Source organism: Dermatophagoides pteronyssinus, unplaced genomic scaffold (assembly GCF_027571235.1).
Source record: "Dermatophagoides pteronyssinus isolate colony J.1.1.1.1 unplaced genomic scaffold, Derpt_VIB-CSIC_2022.12 sq0003, whole genome shotgun sequence".
Classification (NCBI taxonomy): Eukaryota; Metazoa; Arthropoda; class Arachnida; order Sarcoptiformes; family Pyroglyphidae; genus Dermatophagoides; species Dermatophagoides pteronyssinus.
In genome coordinates, this window is record NW_027461527.1 from 2,956,884 (window position 1) to 2,978,362 (window position 21,479).

The window sequence follows — 21,479 nt, forward strand, 5'->3', positions numbered from 1 at the left end:
TGTTTTTGGGTCGAATTTTTTTTCCAGTTAAACACTGCTGTCAGTTTGCCAGTCAGTTTGTCCCAGTTTAGTTTAGTGAAACTCCAATCTTAATTGTTTTGAATCATAATGATTTTTTTTTTTTTGGTTGAAATGAAATAAAAGGTCTTAGCATTTTGGTCAATAATTTGGTTGTCGTTTTTTTTCATTGCTTGAAAAAAAAGAAAAAGCCGCGAAACTTTTTTGTTTTAATTTTTTCTTCCAGAAAAAAAAAAACAAAAGAAAACATAATGAACATTGTCCATTTTCTAAAAAGACCTGCTTGATTATGAGATGATGATGATGATGATGATGAGAAGGATGTACAATCATTCAGCCAACCAGATATTAACCAGTTTTCTTTAAGAAGTTATCTTTTTTTTTTTTTTGCTTCAATGATTATCATTATTTTCAATGTAATGTCCCACATTAAACACACAACTATCTCATAGTCATAATACACACACAGACAGACAGTCAATGTAATATAGTGTCATCTTTTTTTTTCTTTAAAAAATTTTCTTTAAAAGCAAAAAAAAAAGGTTGGATATTTATAGAGACAATTATAATTGTTGTTGTTGTCCTTTTTTTCTCTCGTTTTTTTGGCTGGAAAAAGTTTTTTTTTTTTTGGTTCATCATTTTTATTATAGTGACAGTATAGATAGAGAGAGATGCTTTGGCAAATGATGGCCATCATAAAATAAAAAACTTTTAAAAAAGAAAGAAAAAAACCATATGGATAGACATACACATTGACAAGGCTGGTTGCTGATGAATAAAAGAAGCCAATCGGATGCTTATTTTCAACGAAAAAAATCAATTTAACCCCGAACAAGAAAACTTGTCGTTGATTTTATTCTTTTTTTTCATCTTTATTCCTTTTTTCAGCAAAAATCCAAGCCAAGTTTTTTTTAATCAGAAAAAAGTCTTTCAATGTCTCATAAATAATGAAAACTTTTTTTTGTATTCACCATTAAAATAGTTGGTAGCCTGTACAAATCATCTTAGCATCCTAATATAATGTCCATGTCATGCGTGTGTGTGTGTGTGTGTGTGTGACTTTGGACCATATAGCTCTTGTCAATCGTATTGGTAGTTTGGTTGGGTAGTTAATTTGTTGTTGTTGTTATTATTTTCGATCATTTTTTTGGTTTTTTGTTTTTACAGCAAAAAAAAAAATATGGTAGTCACAAAATGCACATATAACTTTTACTACAATCCAATAATTATTATTATGACGACGATGTCCATGTTTTTTTTTTTGGTTGATAATGTTGATGGGAAATGACTATATGTTGATGATGTGATGCAAATAATAAAAAAAAAGAGTTGGAAAAATACTTGGTTGTTATTCGTTTTTACCATCACCATCATCATGATAATCATGTTTTTTTTGGCCCATAAAACTTGTGATGATTTCGCTCTCTCTTTCTCTCTCTCTCTCTCTCTCTCTCTCTGTCTTTTCGATCATAGTCCATTGTCAGTAGTTGTTGAAAATCTATAGAATAATAGTTTATTGGATCTCGGTTGGTTGATTTTTATTTCGGAATTTTTTTGTTGTTGTTGTTGTCTAGTTTTGTCGTCGTCATCGTCGTTGATAATAATCATCGTCTTCCGATTGACTAAATAGTGTGACTATTTTTATTTTTTTCTCTTCTGTGACCCCTACTAGATGATTGGGTAGATATGGTCGACCGACATCAATACAAAAAGGGTTAACATGATTTTTTTATGGTGATGATGATGTTGTTGTCGTTGTTTATTGTCGTGATGCAAAAAACAAAAAAAAACACAGCAAGTATTTTCAATGAAGAAAGGGTCAAATGTCTGTGTCTGAGTGCAAAGTTCAAAAGTCAAAATAGGATTCTTGTTCATGATATGATGATGATAAAGCCAATATTTATGTGTAACAAACCAGTGAAAAAAAAGCCATCAAACAAAAAAAAATTCATGAACAAAATACACGAGAAGCATCTTAGCATCTGTATTCGAAGAAACAAAAAAATATATTCTCTCTATGTTATATCGTGGCCCGCCACCACCAGCATTTAAATATGCAAATCACAAGAACAATCGAACAAAAAAAAATTATATAATTCAATTGAAAAATCGTCAAACGAGCGAAAAACAAAAAATTCTTAATAACCAAAAAGAGTGAAAGATAAGAAGAAAAAAATATGATGGCCATAAAGAGTTAGGATGTTAAAGTTGTTGCTGCTTCTCTGGTACCATCATAATTTTTTTTACGACTAGCGACTCAATTATAATGATCTTGAAATGTTTTTCTATCTGTCTTCAGTTCTATTTCTATTTTTTTCCTCGGATGATGTCAAAAACTTCAAGCGAAAATTTCTGATAATTTGATTTTTTTTTGTTTTGTTTTGTTCTTTGGAAAGCAATGAATGATTATCGTTTTTATTATGTTTGAGAGTAAGACCACCTGGATGTCAGTATGTTGTTGTTGTTGTTGTTGTTGTTTGTCATCATCATCGATGATGATGATCAATTCTTCAGGTAAACATTTTACAAGTTGTCAATGAATGAATGAATGAATGGATGAATGAAATGAGAAAATGAGAAAGATCAATGTCCATGTCTACACACATGGGCCAGGTTCCACAATCAAAGTTTAATCAATTTTTTTTCATTTGTTTCCCTTGTTTGATTTTCATATATATTTGGGTGCGAAAAAAATGTCGAAAAAATAATTTCATTTTTCCAATAAGCGAAACAAAACAAAAACGCGATTCATCATCATCATCATCATCATCATTGTGTCATTTCTATTTCTAGAATTGGAATTGAATTGAACACCACCAAGTCGATATTGGTTGTTATCATTAACACTGTGTGTGTATGACAATGAATTGAATTGAATTGAGTGTTTTTCAATGATCAAAAAGGTAGAACACGAACCAATAAACAAATGAATGAACAACAGAAACTTCGTATCACGACAATACCAGAAACACACACAATTGGACAAGATAGCAAAGACAAAGACAAAAAAAAAGATGCATCCAACCATGACCATCACCGTTATAATAATAATCATCATCATTATCAAATACCATTGGATAAATGAAATAACACTCATTCACCCTCCCCAAACTCACCCACCATTATCACCAAAAAAAATTCTCATATGGTTTTTGATTAATAATAATCATTATCATCATCATCAATGGAAGATCATCATCATGTTATGGTACAATACAAAAACAAGCAAATAAAACATCTGTAAATATTCGACTTGATTTTTTTTCTGTTTTGTTTGTTTGGTTCACTGTTCCAAATTTGACACAAATCGTTTTTATTGTTTGTTCCAAATTGTTTTTTTCTGTTTTTGGTGTGAATGATGATGAATCCGGATAGTTTTTTTTCGTTTTGTTTTTTCAACTAAAGCAACCCCTACTACTATTACTTATGATGATCGTCATCCACTGACGACAATAAATAGAAAAAATACAGAACAAGAATCATCATCATTAAGTGTTGATCCACCATCACCAACACCCCCGCAAAACAACAAAACATATAGAAGAAAATCTTAGAGGTTACTTGACACATACACAAATTGTTTATTTGCACGAAATCCATTTTTTTTTCTCCTCTCCACTGTTTTGGAGACATAAGTAATGTTTTCTCTTGTTTTTTATTAATCAATATCTGATTTGGTTGTTGTTGTTGCTGTTGGATAATGATGATGATGATGATGGTATGACGCCAGGATAATAGTCTATCATTATTATAATCAAACAACAACAGTAGTAATATGTAATATACTTAACTATTACTGTCGATATGGTGTATGTATGTTTGATCAAATATTGAAACATGAAAAGTAAAATTTCAAACACATGACACATGTGTTTGTTTGGAATGTATATTGATCATCAATTTTTCAAAAAAAGAAGAAAAATTGAAACATGTAATTCTGTTTGATCCAAACGATTAGGCCACACACATGAACACTATGAACAAATGATGTTTTTTTTTTCTTTGGAGAAATGTTGAAAATTGAAGAATTTTTAGTTGTCCAAACATTGATGCTTTGGTATGGTACCTTCTTTCGGCGACAATTAATAATAATTTTTTTTTTGTGTAGCGAAAAAAAACTGATAGGACACATTATCTTACCCTTTTTGCTGGACACACACACACATAACATCAATTTTTTTCATCCATAACAACAGCAACAACCGAGAAAAAAAACGATAACACATGTCGAATACAATTCATTTCCTAATCGAAAAGGAACCAGATATGTTTTGTTGTTGTTTACTGTTGTCACAATGTATTTTTCAATATGATTAATGTTGGGATAATTATTATTTTTTTTGTTTGTTTGTTTGTTTGATGACCAAAACAACATTCTGGATTTGTTTCACTGCTGCTGTTGTTATTGTTGTTGTTAATGGGTGACACATTTCTCATTCAATAAAAAAGCTTAACATTATTCAAGTATTATTTGATAGTTTGGTAGTTTGGAAACAACCAATATGGATTGAAATAGTCAAAAACAAGAGAGAAAGAATATTTCCCAAAAAAAACAAGAAACGCTAAGCTACAATTAATATTTAATAATGGTATTTTGTTTTGTTTTGTTTTGAAAACACATCACACACACATTTTTTCTTTCATTTGGAGAATCAATTAATCAAAAAAGAAAGAATTTTCTTTTCCATTTGCATTCATTCACTTATAATTCTTGATATTATTGATGGTCAAACAAACTTATTCACACTGTTTGTTTCCTATTTTTTCCGTAAAGAAGGAACAAAAAAAAATGCAAGCATCTTTCGATCATCATCATCATCAAATGATGATTGTTTGACCTGGTCTGATGTATGTATAACAGCAGCAGCAGCAGATGTAAAATACACACATCATCATCATCAAATAGATGCTGTGTACAGTAGTGTTTATTTTATATTTTTTTTTCGTTGGTTGATGGTGTTAATAGATTTATCCAAATCTAAATCATCCTGATGATGATCCAGATCATCATCATTTTTCAATGGTCATCATTAATATTCGATATGATTATGATGATGATATTTGATAAAACTTAACGATGATGATGACGAAAACGTCGACGACCAACAAATAAACAAATAGACAAATGATAACTAAGAATATGCAGGGATTAAATTTTTACGACTAGCTTTGATCTAAGTCGATTTCGATTCGATTCATTCATTCATTATTGTGATGATGACACCTAAAGCTATCGATTCTCGGATAGAAAAATTCAAAATATTATGGTGGAAACTGTCAACATTTTTTTCTGCACAGCGAAAAAAATCTTATGTATTTTCAATGATAAAAATGAATGAATGAATGGAAAATCCTTGCGAGAAAAAAAAATTATCATCATTTTTTTTTTTTTTTTTTGGCGTATGTTTGTCCATATTTATGGTTATTAATCATTATTAACGTATGATGATGATTATGATGAGGATTTCTTAAGATTTTTTTTCCCGTTGCCCTCTTCTACAAACAAACAAAACAAAACAAGAAAGCAAAGAAGAAGAAAAAAAATTGATGCTTTTCGATTAGTTTGGATTTTCTTTCGTTTTCGCTTATTCCATTCTTTGGCGTGTGTGGTGGATGTCAAACCGAATGGTGTGAATGTTTTTTTTCATCGATTCTTTCACTTTTTTCCTTTCCATAATGGTTTTGTTTGGCTTGCTTGATGAGAGAACCAACAAAAAAAAACGATTCGTCATTATGTAAATATTGAATAAAATGAATTGAATGGAATGAATATTATTAAACCACAGTGACTTGAATACATGGCTGATATTGAATTTTTTTCTCTAAAATCAAAAAATTTGAATAGATTCTTTACAACGGTTCCTGATTGTGTGTGTTGTCGGTGTGAAGAAAAAAAACATTACCAATTTTCATTCATTAAAATTTCATTTAATTCTTTTTTATTCATTCATCAAGAATGAATAATGGTAAAATTCTTGGCTATTCTCAATACATTCTATTGTGATTTTATTGAAGGCATTTTTTCCGAAAACATTTTTTTTCTGGAAAAAATTCTGTTGAATGAAAAAAAAATCAGCTTAATGTTATGTTTTTTTAGGTGTCTCAGCAAGAAGAATGTTTTTTTTTCTGTTTATCAAACATTAACAGATTTAACCCGAGTGTAGTAATGCATCAATGTGTGATTAATCAGTTTTTTCTCTTTTCTAATTCTGCTATATAAGTGAACGAACCAAAAAAGAAATCATTTTCATTTCATTTTCGATGCGACAATCCGTTCCAAAAAAAAGTTTACCCTAATTACTCATCAATGATTGAATTGTTTTTCTAAATCAAAGAACTTAATTAAAACAAATTTTCACTGTTTGTTTTTGTTGGTGTTTGTTTGCTTGATTTGTTGTTGTTGTCGCTGTTAACAAAGTAATTAATCAATTAATTAATTAATTAATTAACACATCGTTGATTAACCTGATGATGATGATAAATAAATAATTTCAAAAATAGATAAATTATTTAAAAAGATTTTAACCCTTTTTTTCTGGTTGTACTCTCTGAAATCAATTACATTGACATTTAGGGGAAAATGAGAATCTGATCCAGAAACAAAGAGTGATAGTGCTTGAAATGATAAGAATAGCAACAACAACAACAAAAAAAGACTTGTGATTTCAAGTATGTTTCATATGATATGATGATGATGATCCACTTCCACATATCCATGGATGCTTATTGTGTTTGTTTTCGTTTTGAATACACACACACACAAACTATTCTTACATCCATTACATTGGTAAGGCAAATTGTTATTGTTGTGGCTTGTCTCTAAGTATGATGATGATGATGGTGATGTTTGTGATATGGAATGGAATGTCTGTACACATATGAATTGTGGCTGATGATGATGCTGATCTTGCGTTCTCTTGTATATGTGTGTGTGAAAGGGAAAAATAGATTCTCTATGTGCAACGCAAACAAACAATATCCAACAACAACAACAACAATGTTTCGGCGTTCCATTTTCAATTTTTGATGGCCAATTTTTTTTTGTCTTTTATACTCTGGCGTGCTATCCACACACGCAAACACACTTATTTGCCGAAAAACAGAAGCATAAAGTTTGTTATTTAGCAGAAAATAAATTTATTTTTTTTCGTTGTTCAAGTTAGTCGAAAGTGAATTGGTGTTAACACTGCAAAATTTTTTCTTTCCATTTCAATGTGGGGTGATGCGGCCCCAATTTTTAACTCGGTGATGATGATTCGCAGCATCATTTTTATTATTACTATTAATCCTTAGATATGCATCCAAACATGAACATTCAGTTCATTGTACCGTGTATGTGTTAAAATAATGTGTGTGTATGTGTTTCCGATGGAAAAAATTTTAACCAATATATTTTGATGATCGTGAATTTTCAAATTGGTGTGTTATTGTGATTCGATCAAACATTATTGGTTTTCGAATAAAATACCCTGATGAATAATTTTACCATTTATTTAATGAATGAATGAAAAAATGAATGTTTAAAACAATTGAATCGATTAAAATTATCATCATTATCAATTGATCTATCGATATTGATGATTGAACATTCAACAATAACAAATACCTTTGTTGTATAAATATGAAAATACATGGCTAGAAAATAGCCATGCTTTCCATTCCATTCATAATGATCCATTCATTCATTCATTCATTCATCGATAGTCGCTGTTTATCATCGATTTTTAATCTTTGTGTGTGTGTGTGTCCTTTATAAATGAATGAATGAATGGGAAAAAAATATTAATATTAATGAACTAACCAACAGCGAAAAAAACAAAACAAAACAAAGAAATCTAATATATTTTGCTTCGATCAAATGTATTAGATATATCCATGATCAATTTGTAAAGAAAACAACATCAAAACGCTTGTTTTTTTTAAATGATTGCAAATTTTCTGAAAAAAAAATAAATTGTCATTGGACATATTCTTTGCAATGATGATTATTATGTTTGTATGATCAACACATTCATAAGATCTCCTCCTTGTTTCTTCTTCTTCTTCTTAAAAGAAAAAATTAATGATCAATAAGGATGGATGGATGGATGGTTTATGATTATTATAATTAATCCACATTATAATTATAATTCACAATCATTATAATCATTTTTTTTCTTCTTTTAAAAAATATATGAAAAATTTTGATCATTTTACATCTGACATCTATTTTCATTTATTGAATAAGTGATTGTACGAGGCACATCGTCGCATATCATAAATGTTCAATTGATTTTGTTTAATTTAAAACAACAACAGCCTAAAAATATTTTTTAAATGTAATGTGTTATTAACATTATTATTATTTTCGATGATGATGATGATGATGGAAATGAAATGAAATGAAATGAAATGAAATGAAACATAACTTTTTCCATCATCATCATCATACAATTCTCATTCATACACAAATTACAAATGTCCACCATCGCCACTATCATCATTATCACCATCAATACATTATATTTCACATCTGTGTGATTAGCTCTCAGGTAAGAGACTTTTTTTCAAAAAAAAAGTATTCAAGAGAGTTCAATCAAACAAACAACAACAAAATGAAAGTCACGATTATGTTTTCTGGATTTTATTCTAAATCAAAAAAATGAAAATTAAAGGGCAATTTCTTTTGCTTTTTGATTAATAAAGATCATTGTGTGTATGTTCCATCGTGTGTGTGTGTGTTTCTGTCTAGGTGTTTATTTCATTTTTTTTTCGTTGAAATTTCCATGTCAATGTCCACTTGGTGATGATGATCCTTTTTTTTCATAACAATAATCATTATCATCATCATCAACTAATCAACTGATGATGATGGGCGCATGTCTTTAATTTTTGATTGTTTCAACGAATAGAAAAAAAACAAAGCAAAATTGAATTGATTAAAATTTTTTCTTTAATCAATTGTAAATTCATTATTATTAACCCCAAAGTGATGATGTGAATATTTTTTCTTTTGCTGAAGAAAAAACTTGATTTTGTTGTTGTTGTTGTTGTAGAAACGGAGATTTATTTGTTAACCTTGTTCAACAACAACAACAACAACAAAATCATATACAGCATATTATCATTTATAATAATGATGCTGAAAATTTCATCTAAAATTGATTGCTGGTCATTGTTTAATTTAAAACGAAACGAAACGAAAAAAAAATTCCCAATTGAAATTCATTAATTCAGTCAAAGTGTTTGTGCATGTGTGTCTGGCTAACAACAACAATATGTCCACTATTGAAAACAACATAAACATCCATTGATCAAATGATAATATCGATTGTATTGTCAAACAAACAAAAAAAAATTATTCAGATTCTAATGTTTTTTTTTTTTTTTGATGATTGGGCAATTAATTAGCTGAAAATTTTTTTTTGTCCACTTTGTAAGATTAACCAATCACAATGCAATTTCTGTTTTTTTCTTTTACTGTAATGTTTATGCCCAACCCGAAAATAAAATGATAATTTCTCATCATCATCGTCATCATCATATATTCCAGCAATAATATTCTATTTTTTTTTTGTCAAGCCCCTTTTTTTTGTCATTTTCTTTTGGTTATAACCGTTGTTGTTGTCGTTGTTTTTATTATTTCTGGGTTGGCATTTTCTTTTTCCAATACAAATGTTTTATTGGGTTGTCACCACAAACAAGAAAAAAAAAATGAAAAAAACGGGCGACAAAAGAAAAGGGGATTGGCTATGGCGACATTTGACAACAAAAAATCTGCCAACCAAATGCACTGTACACTCATTCAGTATTTTGTCTATATAAAAAAAAATTTTTTTCATTATAAAACGAAATAATCATTCAACGATAACGACAACGACGACGACGAATATCTACGTCGTCTCTATGGTAACCAAAAAAATGTCCTTTATGCTAGTGTGGACATCACCATCACCATCATTATCAGTACCAAAAAGAAAAAAATCATCATATAGAATGGTGGCATATTTTTTTCAATTTTCTTTACGTAATTCAAGAAAATAAAATGGCCAACAAAACCGTAGCTATCTTCGTAGCTATATAGTTTGATGATTGCGATGACCTAACATCATCGCTACTCAAATATTGCGCATTCGCTTTATTTGGAACCGAAACCAAAAAAGATACCGCAATTAACTTGGAAGTTTTTTTTTTTTTTTTTTTTTTTTTTTTTTTTTTTGGTTATGGAATGACAAAAAATATTCGGAAAAAGGCATTTGTCGATTGTATAGTATTTGTGTGTTGTATGCGCTCTCTCTCTCTCTCTCTCTCTCTCTCTCTTTTGACGTATATGAATCTCTATATATAAAGCCAATTCCGGATTCCAGATCCAAGATAACAATGATGGCAATGGCGACAAGACATGTATTGTTGTTGTTGTTGTTGAACCAAAAATAAACAGTGGGAGAGAGTGCGGGTGGCGACAAAAGTCGTTCAAAATGATGATGCCAAACAAAAAAAAACCGATGATATTATGTGTATGTCTGCGCGCGCGAGTTTCTCTTTCTCTCACTATATTCTTTAATTATTATTGAAAGCGGGCGACAATTGAATATACGAAGACGAATAAGAAATGTGACTTACCCAAAAAAAAATAAAGTATTATTTTGTCACACACCATACACATGCACAAGTGTTATATGTGTCCAAGAAACAAAACAAAAAAGGTGTGTTTGCATCCTTCTTGGCCACTCCTTTTTATCCACAATCCAGTAAATTTTTGTGTCTTATTTGTGCCATATCATCATCATCATCATCATCCATTTCTATGCTTGATGACGATATGAAAAAAGATGTAAAGCACATACTAACGTTATAAACGTTAAAAGACTTTTTTCCTATTTTTTTTTTTTTTGTTCCACAACAAATAAGTGTTGGTGATAGAGATACTCAAGAAAACAAAAAAAAACTTTGTCTTTTATATTGGACGAAAAAAAGTCACACACACGCATACACCAACAATATTAATATTTGAAATGATGGTGATGATGATGAACATGATCAGAATGTGTCAAGAATCCAGAATCATTCATAGATTCATTCTATCCTTAGATCATTTTCACTTTTTTTTGTTATTGTTATTGCTATTGGTCGATTGATATGATTTTCTTATTCAATTTTTATCCATTGATTAGGAAACATCATGAAAAACCGGAAATCTATTTGATTGAAAACCAAAACCAAAAAAAATAACGCCAACAAATTCGATGTCTACCAATTTTCAATTATCACCATCATTATCGATGATTTTAGAAAATCATCATCATCATTATTTGGATAGTTTGGGTGTAACAAACCAAGAATTTTGTTCACCATCATCAACAACAACAACAACATCTTCATCATTAATGTCATCGACTCATCATCAACATCAAAATCCGCATCATAATTCAGTGAATATTCTTTCAGGACAGCAAACAATACCACTACTTTCACCGCCACCACCACCATCATCATCATCATCAGGAATCGTTTCTATTCCGGCTTCTGCGGCAATTGCTGCAATACCATCATCATCGACATCAGCGGCGGCATCTAATCATCAATATCAGGCGTCATCCTCTAGGAAAACATCTTTAAATTCAACTACTAAGACAACGTCATCATCATCATCATCATTTTCAACAACTATAACTAGTTTGAATAATAATAATAATCATCGAATACCTCCGCCTACATCATCATCATCATCATCATCAAACACTTCTTCGATTACTAACAACATTAATAATCAAACAATTCTGTCATCAACATTATCGTTAGTTAAAAATGATTGTAATAATAATGATCATTGTCGTAGTTTAGTGGCTGAATCATTATCATTATCATCATCTCAACAACAACAACAACAACATCAATTGAAACGTGATTCATATTTGAATAACATTGGACAACAACATCCACCACCATTTGTACCAATATCATCATCATCATCATCATCATTTTTAGATAATTTATTAATAAATTTTACAAATTCTATGCCATCATCAATTGAATTGGCGCCATTAGCATTAGCAGCTATTCAACAACAACAACAACAACAACATAATCATCATCATTCACATAATCAACAACAACAACAACAACAATTACAACGTGATCTAATGCAAAATTTATTACCATTTGTTACAAATCAAAATTGTCATCATACATCATCATCATCTTCGTCGTCATCGGTTGCTACATTTCCATTTCCTTTTCGTTTATCAAATTTTTCATCATTGAACAACAATAATAATAATAATAAACCATTATTGATGCGTTCACCAATGGATCTGGTAAGTGATTTTTGATTTATTTGTTGTTTTGCCATGGTCATTTTAACACTTTTCAACCGAACAAAAAAAACGACTTTTGGGTCATTTTTGTCTATAGACCTCTATGGTCCAGTGCTTGTGTTACAATAATAAAAGCCAAATATCCATTTTGTTCCATATAATGTAAACAACATATGACCACAATGTGTCCGAAAACAAAAAAACCGACCAATTTTCAGTGAAAAAACAAAATGGTCAATTTCGAGTATTTTGATTTGATTGACATGCATGTGTCAAACATACACAAACATACACAAACACAAAATCACAAATAAACACACATGCTTGTCGTAGCAATTAATTATGATGATCATCATTAATATAAACTTGGTGTTTGTGTTTAAATTATCGAATCTTTTTAGCTAAAATTGACATTGACATGTTTGAAGAAACAAAACAAAAAAAATCGATCAATCGATTGATACAAATATATAACGGGCAATCTAATTTCGTTCATTCATTAACGAAATTTGACTGATGTTGATTATAAACAAACTATCCAAAAAGATTTGGGAATTTTAGGATCACCAAATGTTTATGCACACTATTTTCACCCTCGACAAAATTCTTTCCCGGACCTAGTGTATTTACACACACAGATGGTCAATACCAATTTATCTGATGATGATGATGTTTAAATAGACCAAAATCACCCAAAATGATAAACAAATGATAAATAGGCTTTTTTTTGTTAACAAGGGTGGTGGGTATTTGATTGTTAAAAAAAAATTATGTTAACAAATTTAGAAAAAAAACTAAATTGTAACAAAACAAGAGATTCTTTAAAACAAAATCCCAATAAAAAAAATTTTAAACAAAATGTTTTTCTTTTCTTCTGTTGTTGAAGATCACTATAGAAATCCATTGTCCATTGACTTTTTTTTCCGTTCTTCATTGATGATGGATTTCTAATTCCGTTTTCTGATCAATCATCAATTGTATTTTTAATACAGTGATGGCCAACCAAATATTTACTAAAAGAAGAAGAAGAAGAAGAAGAAAAAAACCTTGATCTTGTTGTTGTCTTTGTTGATCAACCATCACCATCAACCAATCAACCAAATAGCTCTTCAATTGTCATTGTTTGTTGTTGATGATGATGATGATTATCATCATCATCATGGTCGAACGAAGACGACGACGACTACGACGATGTTCAAGTTGTTGAACATCATCAACAAGCTGCTTCTGGTTATATTCATTCATTCATTCATTCATTGTTTACATGTGATTAGATCAGAACAAAAGATGATGACGATCAATAAGAATGTTCAGAACAAAACAAAAATTAAATGTGATTGTCATTTTTGTCTGTTTCTTTGCATTTTACTTGAAGAAGAAGAAGAAGAATTGTCTTCGCAAACGACTTTTTTTTTGTTGCTTGCTTGCTTGCATTTTGTTGTTCACTTCAAATGTAATTAGAATTTAGACAAATAGAGTAATCAATTTATTATTATTATTACTTTTTGGTTATGTCCAGAAAGAATTTTCTCTCTAAGTCAAAAAGTCAAATAATGTTTACATTCAAGATGATTTGACTATCACCAGAAAAAAGTATAAAAAAATATTTTGCTGGGTGGTGGTTGGTTCGATTGTCCATCAATTATTGTTATGATTATCATCATCATCATCAATATTTGACGATCACTTTGGTGTTTTTTGGTTGTTTGGTGTTTTTGGTTAAGGTCACACTTGATCGCCTTCTATCTCTTAAATCTTTTTTCTTTTCTTTACTATTTCGTACAAATATTTGGGTTGTCATCAAATTCAATCGATTTTTTTTTGTGACCATCTTGAACAACGAAAATTATTGATCAATTTTTAAACATTTTGTTTCGATTGACCGAACCAGTCGGTCACAGTCAACGAACCACCAACATTCAAAATGTATTTGTCAATGTCAAAATAGTTGGTTGTTTACCTTTTTCTTTTTCTCTTATTGCTGTCTATTTTAACAAAAATGGCCACCGCTGACTATATGATGGTATACCATCAATCGATCGATCGATTGATTGAACTCTAAAAACTTATTATCATCATTTGGATTACCTGATTTGGCTTTTTGATTTTGTTTATTCAATAATGATGATTCAATTGGTAGTTACTTTGTTGAAATAGCACTTAAAATAAACACACACACACACACACACCAAGAATTTGAAAATTCATTGACATTTCACATTTGACATGACAATCAAAAAGTCAAATAACAAATTGCATTTAATGGTTTTTTTTGTTGTTGCTAACTTTTGGAAACATTTAAAATGATGTATTAATAATGAACAACAACAGAAAAAAATGTAACAAAGGTTAGAAGAGGGAGAGAGGGGGGTTAATTAAAATCTTCAATATTTTCCAATTCAAAATGGATTTTTCTCTTTGCTTTTGAAAAAAAGTTTTAAAGTCAAAAAAAAAAATGAAAAATGTCGAAAATGATGATGATGATGGTCAATAGGGTCATGTCAAGTATGAAAGAAAAAAAAAGACAAATTGTAGTTTTTAAGTAATGAGATAAATCAAAAAAATGTGTTCAGGTTAGGATCATTCAACCTGAGAGATATTTTTTTGTTTGTTCCACTTGTCATGACACACACACACACACAGTGTCAGTGTTTGTGTGTGTGCATTGAATGTCAATTAAAACATGGATTTCAATCAGGCGAAAATAAGAAGAAAAGAAAAGATTTTTGAAAAAAAAATTTCATTTTTCAATCAAAAAAAGATAAAATTCATTGTCTCATCATCAAACATTATCTTTACATTCTTGTCATATCAAAAAAAAATGATGATGCTAAGGATCATCATCATCATCAAATGATTGAAAATAGACATCGATTGGACAGGCGAATGAATGAAAGAAAAAAAGAAAATTGAAAGAATGGTCAACGTCACGTTTTAATTCAGGATTTTTTTCTTTCTTTTAGTTGTTGATCATCAAGATGATCATATATTAATCGTATAAAAAAAAGATTGATTCATTTGCATAGGATGCATCAATGAATGAATGAATGAATGAATGAATGAATGATGACAACATTGTGTTTGTGGATGTCAAATAATTGTTTGTTTTTTGTTTGTTTGATTGAACTATAGTGAAGATAATAATAATTTTATGATTATGGTCAAATCTAAATCATAATTGATATGATGATGATATTATATAAGACATATAGAGAGAGAGAGAGAAAGAGTGGACATTTGATTCATTCATTCATCATTCATTCATTGTCACATGTCATTCAAAAATGAATGAATCCAAAATGAATGCCATTCGTCCAAAGTAATCTTTTTTTTTCAATATATTTTTTATTATTGAAAAAAAAGATGCAAAAAAACATTTGAATTTTGCATCTTTTTTTTCAAACAAAATCATCATCATCATATGACAGCTATGTGTGGTTAATAATCAAACACAAGCATCTTAACAACCGAAAAAGACATTATTATTATTATTATTAACATCTTCAGGAAAGGGGAAAAACACACATCAAATACAACTTTGTTTGTTTGTTTGTTTCTATAATGATATGTCAATAGTTATAACGTTTTTGGACAAAACAAAAAAACAATAAAATAAACGCTTTTTATTTCGCTGAAAATGACAAAAAGTTTTTCAAATGAAAAGAAGCATCATCGACAAACAATGATGATAATGGAATGACAATCAAAAAAGAAAAGAAAATTCTTTCTTTCCCCTGATTATATGGAAGAAACGCATCAATTGTGTGGATGCGGCGGCGATGGCCGTCAAGCACACACTCACACACACACACACAACATGTCGCCAAACATCTTTTACCTAATGCATTTTATATTTTATGGATTTTCTCGAACCAATTATTAATCCATCATTTTTATTTCTATCTTCTAAACAAATTTTGTCAAATTCAACCAACCAACCAAACAACCAACCACCTACACAATAATTTCCATTGTATTTTGGTAGATTTACCTGTCGCCATATTGTCCCATCCTGTTGTTCATTTATTGCATTTTTTGATAATTCTTGTTTGTTTGTTTGATTGCTTGCTTACTTTTGACATTTAGTTTGTTGTTGTTGTTGTTGTTGTTGTATTTCGATTTTGTGAACAAAGAAAATTTTTTTATTAACCAAAATTGTCCATTATTCTTACCTGTGTATTTTTTTTTTTCTTTTTACTTCAAATTTTAAGCTTTATTTTTCTTTTTATTCGTTCACTTACAATCTGTCCTGTTTGATGTTCTTAAGTGTGTTCGCATATTAAAAATATATTTTGCAAGAAGAGAGAAGGGAAAAGAAAAATTCAAAACACACATTCTTTGTCAATAATAAAAAAATGACTTATTATTATTGCTTGCCTGCCTGTCTGTGTGCATACAGTTTTTTGTTGATTACCTGAATGCTGAAGGAATGGAATGGCAAGAAAAAAAAACATTCAAAGTTTTTCATTTTTATTTTGAATGATGCTATTGCTTGATTCTTTGATTGTCTTGTCAAATCTTTTATTCTGATGTTATTTTCTTCTGTTTCTGTTCATTTTGAATAATTTTTTTTTATTGTTGTTCATTATTAGGCTTCTATAGCTTCTGTATTATTTCTTCTTTTTTTTGTGTTATGCTTGAAAACATCACCAAAATAAAAAAGAATTAGTATGAATGATTTGTTTGAATTGACAAATAAGAAAAACAAAAACATCATCATTATTCTCTCACTGATTAATTAAAATCAATGAAATTGAAAATTCTCGGTAGGATTATTTTCCTTTTGGAATTAAAATGACTCGATGATTTTTCTAGTATTTCCTTATTTTTAAACCACAAATTCGAACCCGAAAAATGCAGCAATGAAGATAATGAAATTTGTCATAATTATCATCAACACTATTCATTTACTGTGTGTGTGTATACACTTCAATCACACTTCAATAGTTGAATTTTGATCAACGAAAATGTGCAAAAATATTTTTGTCACTTCTCTTGTTTGTTGGTGGTGGTTGATGATGGTGATGGCCAGTCCATATCAATCTAACTAATTGATGATGGTAAAGCATGCCTGCCACCAGTGTTTGTTTATTTGTTTAAATTTTTTCATTGAATCGTTAATGTCATTCGTTAATGTCGTTCGGAATGTTTTTAGCACTGGATAAATATTTGATCAATAATCTCAAATGAAAATGTAAAGTGTGGTTGGTTTGCTTTTTGCTTGCTTAGGATTCATTGTGTTAAGTATTCTAAATGATGATGATGATGATGAGATTCAGTTAAATTAAGATATATGTCATCAATGAATGAATGACTGAATTTTGTCCCAAAAAATTCATTCATTATTAACCCACTTGACACATTCTTTCCAGATCCCCTAAGCACCACACGCACACACACACACACACACACCACTTTCCACAATATCCAAAATCCAATATTGATAAAAAGGATTTTTTGTTTTGTTTTGTTTTCCTATTTTCATTTCCACTAAAGTGACCGTTCAATCAATGTCTAGTGTTGAATTTCTTTTTTCTGTGTATTTATAATTCAAACAACAACGACAATCAATCGATAAGATCAATGGTGATGATGATGATGATGACCGATCGATTCCATTAACCCGTTTAACATTCATTGAATTAATAATTTTTGTTCACTTTGTACAGAATCTAACTTTCTGGCCATATGAGTGTGTGTGACACTACTATGTTTTTGTCATTGAGAAAGAGTTAGCCAAAAAAATTTCTACCGAACTTTTTTGAATATCCAAATATTGTAGCCAAAATAAAAAAAAACTAATGGTCCGTTGTTCATTTTGTTGTTGTTGTTGTTGTTGGTCAGTTTTTAGATTCATCAACAACAACATTCATTCTGGATTCAGAAAAGAACGGGTAGTAGAAAAAGAAGAAAAACAGGGTAAATGAATTTTTTTTCTGTTGTTGAAAATTCTGAATCAGCGTCAGCCGGGTTTTTGGTCATTATTATTATTATTATTATTAACAACATCGATAACAATAAACAAAAAATGTGAACAACAAATGATGTTTAGATAACAAGAACAACTCTTGCATACGATTTTTTTTTGCTGAATATTTTTATTTCCAGCCTAGATCCCAAAAAAAAACCAAGCCAAAATGCAAGTGAATCTTAATTTATTTAACACATTAACGCTCTGTTCGTCGTCGTCGTCGTTCAAACAAAACAAAACAAAAAAAAGTTGTCCATTTGACCATTGAATGGCCATCATTGAACAACAACAACAACAACAATACATTTGGGAAATTAGTTTCATCAACATCAAATGAACAACAACAACAACAGTAGTAGTCAGGAAAAAAAAACTGGACATTTATTAATTAGCCTTTGCTCTCAAACAAATATAAACACAAATGGTCAACAATAACAACAACAGCAAATAATGACCAAATGATGCCTTCGAGAGTAAAAATAACTAAATGAATGACTGACTGACTGACCAATCGAGAATCAGTGAAGAATGGGTTACCCAAATGTTTGTTGTTGTTTTTTTGTTCAATTTCTGAATGGTTGGTGACATTAATAATGATGACACAATCCAGTTTCTGATGATGATGATGATAACTAAGATAGATGAATAATTTAGCAACAACAGAACTGATTAAATCAAAAAGAAAACTTTTCGTTTTATTTTAACAAAAACAACAAAATGTAACGATAAAATATAATAATCATTATGTTTTTATATTTTCTCTGATCCAAAAAAAAAAAATGATTTTTGATTTGTTTGTCATTTTCATTGATGATTCATATTTCAATTATCCTGGTTGTGGTCATTTTCGGTGGTCACTTATAATTAAGATTGTTTATGTAGTTTCATAATAATAATAGGATGACCAAAATCTCGTATATTCTTATTTGGAAGAACATTTATTTTGTCTGTTCCATGTGTGTATGTATGTGTGACACATCTAAATATTTTTCAATGTGGCAATTTAATTAACATTTTCTATTAATGTTTTTGTGTGGTGATAGGGTCATAAACAACTATAGTGATGATGCTTGTTGTTGTTGGTGTGGCCATCATCATCATCATCATCATCATCATCGTAATCATAGAAATAACAAATTTTTAATGACTTTTGATTATCTCTCTCCAATGTACCATTTTGTGGTCGGTCAAACATCATCATCATCACCCAAACAAGTATCACACACATACCGTATACCATATCGTATACAAACACACACATAGTAATGATGTTCAAGTCGGCTTTTTTCATTGAAATTCAAAAAAAAAGAAAAAAAATTTCTCAATCACGATCAAGAGAGGATTTCATTCATGAAAATTATTCCTGAAAAAGTTTTTAAAGATCAATGGTATCAACGGGGTTAAAAGACAACATTGACAAACAAACAGAGAAAATCATTTCTGTCTCGTCATTATCATCATTTTTATTTATCGTCGGTAGCGTCATACATTTTTTTTACTCTGACAATATCTGCGTATTCTATATGGTCCATCAAATTTGGTTTTTTTTTCTACTTGATGTTTGTCTTTTATGATGATCTTTTCACTTGTATTTGTTGATGTTCATGTAATCTTTGGTATTTGATGTTTTGCCGACATTTTCTTCCTGTCGTTTTACCTTGTTGTGTTAACTTACCTGACTCTGACACATTTGTACAATTGGCTATTTATAATGAAATATATGAATATTTTTTCTTCAATAGAACATTGAATAAATGAATAATTTTTTATTAGTTAGTTAACCCTTTTTTTCCGCTAATTTTTTTAAAAGCAAAACACAATAATAAACATGATATATGTCATACATGGTTGATGTAATCGTGCATATACCACTATTGTGTAATGAATGGATGAATGGATGGATTGGTAAAAAGGTTATAGTCATCATACATAGTTAAACATCATTGTTTCTGTTGAACATTATGATGGTTATAATTGTGCTATTTGTTCGACAAAGATTTTCAAATGATAAAATCAAAAGGGACTGACTGTGTAAGTTAATAGAATTATTCTTGAAAAAAATAAGATCATCATAACATTACAATTGGAAAAAATATAATAAAATTTGGAATTTGTTTTTCAGTTGAGGAAATGATCATCATGAGGATCACATCAGCACGTTTGCAACCAAAAACACCAAAAGAAAAAAAATGATGCTGATGTATAGTTTCATCGAATAATAATAATAATAATTCCAATGACCAATTCTCATCAATATTTTGTGTGTGTGTGTGTGTGTGTGTAATGTTCAAGGGAATCAAATTCTGTTGTTTTTCACATTTCAAATATCATTCATTCATTTATTCATTCATCCTACACACACAAACTTGTTCATTGTCTTTCTATCTTTATTCATTTTGTTTTGGATCGATCATAATGGAAGACAAAATTATTATTATCATTATTGTTTTTTTTCTCTCTCTAACACACATCAATTATGGATATCATTCATTCATTCATTCAGTGTGGTCATTCATAGTGGTTTTTTTCCTGTGAAAATCAAATTTTCTTTCTTTCTTCCATTCTTTTTTTTCCCAATTTTCATATCACATATCATTTGATCTTATCTTGAATTCAGTGTTTTGATGTTTCTGGATTTTGAAAAGAAAAAATTATCATTATTGGATGATGGTATACTTAAATTATTGATGATTAAACATCATCGACAAATAATATCATCATCAGAGTAATAATGATGACCACAATCCTTTTTTTTTATTATTTGATTAGATTTTTGTTGTTGTTATTGTTATTGCTTACAATGTTTGCCATTAACACTTTTTTTTCGTTTGTTTGGTTGTTGAATGTAATTTAATCAGATGATAATAATGATAATGTTATATGGTTTTTTTGTTTCTTTAATTTATTCAAATAAATTTTTTATTCTTTTCCTTTTTTTTTGCTATAGGTGCTACGTTGTTCAACACCAAATTGTCTTTGTGAATGTTTTCAACCGGGTAAACCATTGATGCGTCATTGTGCACATTGTAATCATGGTTGGATTGCACATGGTAAGTTTCTTCTTCTTCCTTTTGTTGTTCATTCTTAATGTCTTATCTTTTATGATGATGATGATGATGATGATGATGACCATCATCATCATTTCAATGATTCAAACTACAATCAATTTTTCACACAAACAAACAGAAAATTCT

The 21,479-nt window shown here is 29.5% G+C and overlaps 1 protein-coding gene across 1 annotated transcript in view; it reads left to right on the forward strand.

Annotated features, from left to right (window-relative positions):
• The first annotated feature begins 8,386 nt into the window (after positions 1 to 8,386).
• Positions 8,387 to 21,479, forward strand: part of LOC113793702 (uncharacterized) — a 49,086-nt gene continuing 35,993 nt past the window's right edge. Inside the window, exons 1-3 of the mRNA XM_075825225.1 lie at positions 8,387 to 8,549; positions 11,172 to 12,314; positions 21,233 to 21,335. Of these exons, the coding sequence (XP_075681340.1) occupies positions 11,244 to 12,314; positions 21,233 to 21,335 (1,174 nt within the window). The 5' untranslated portion in view covers positions 8,387 to 8,549; positions 11,172 to 11,243. The remainder of the gene's footprint in view (positions 8,550 to 11,171; positions 12,315 to 21,232; positions 21,336 to 21,479) is intronic.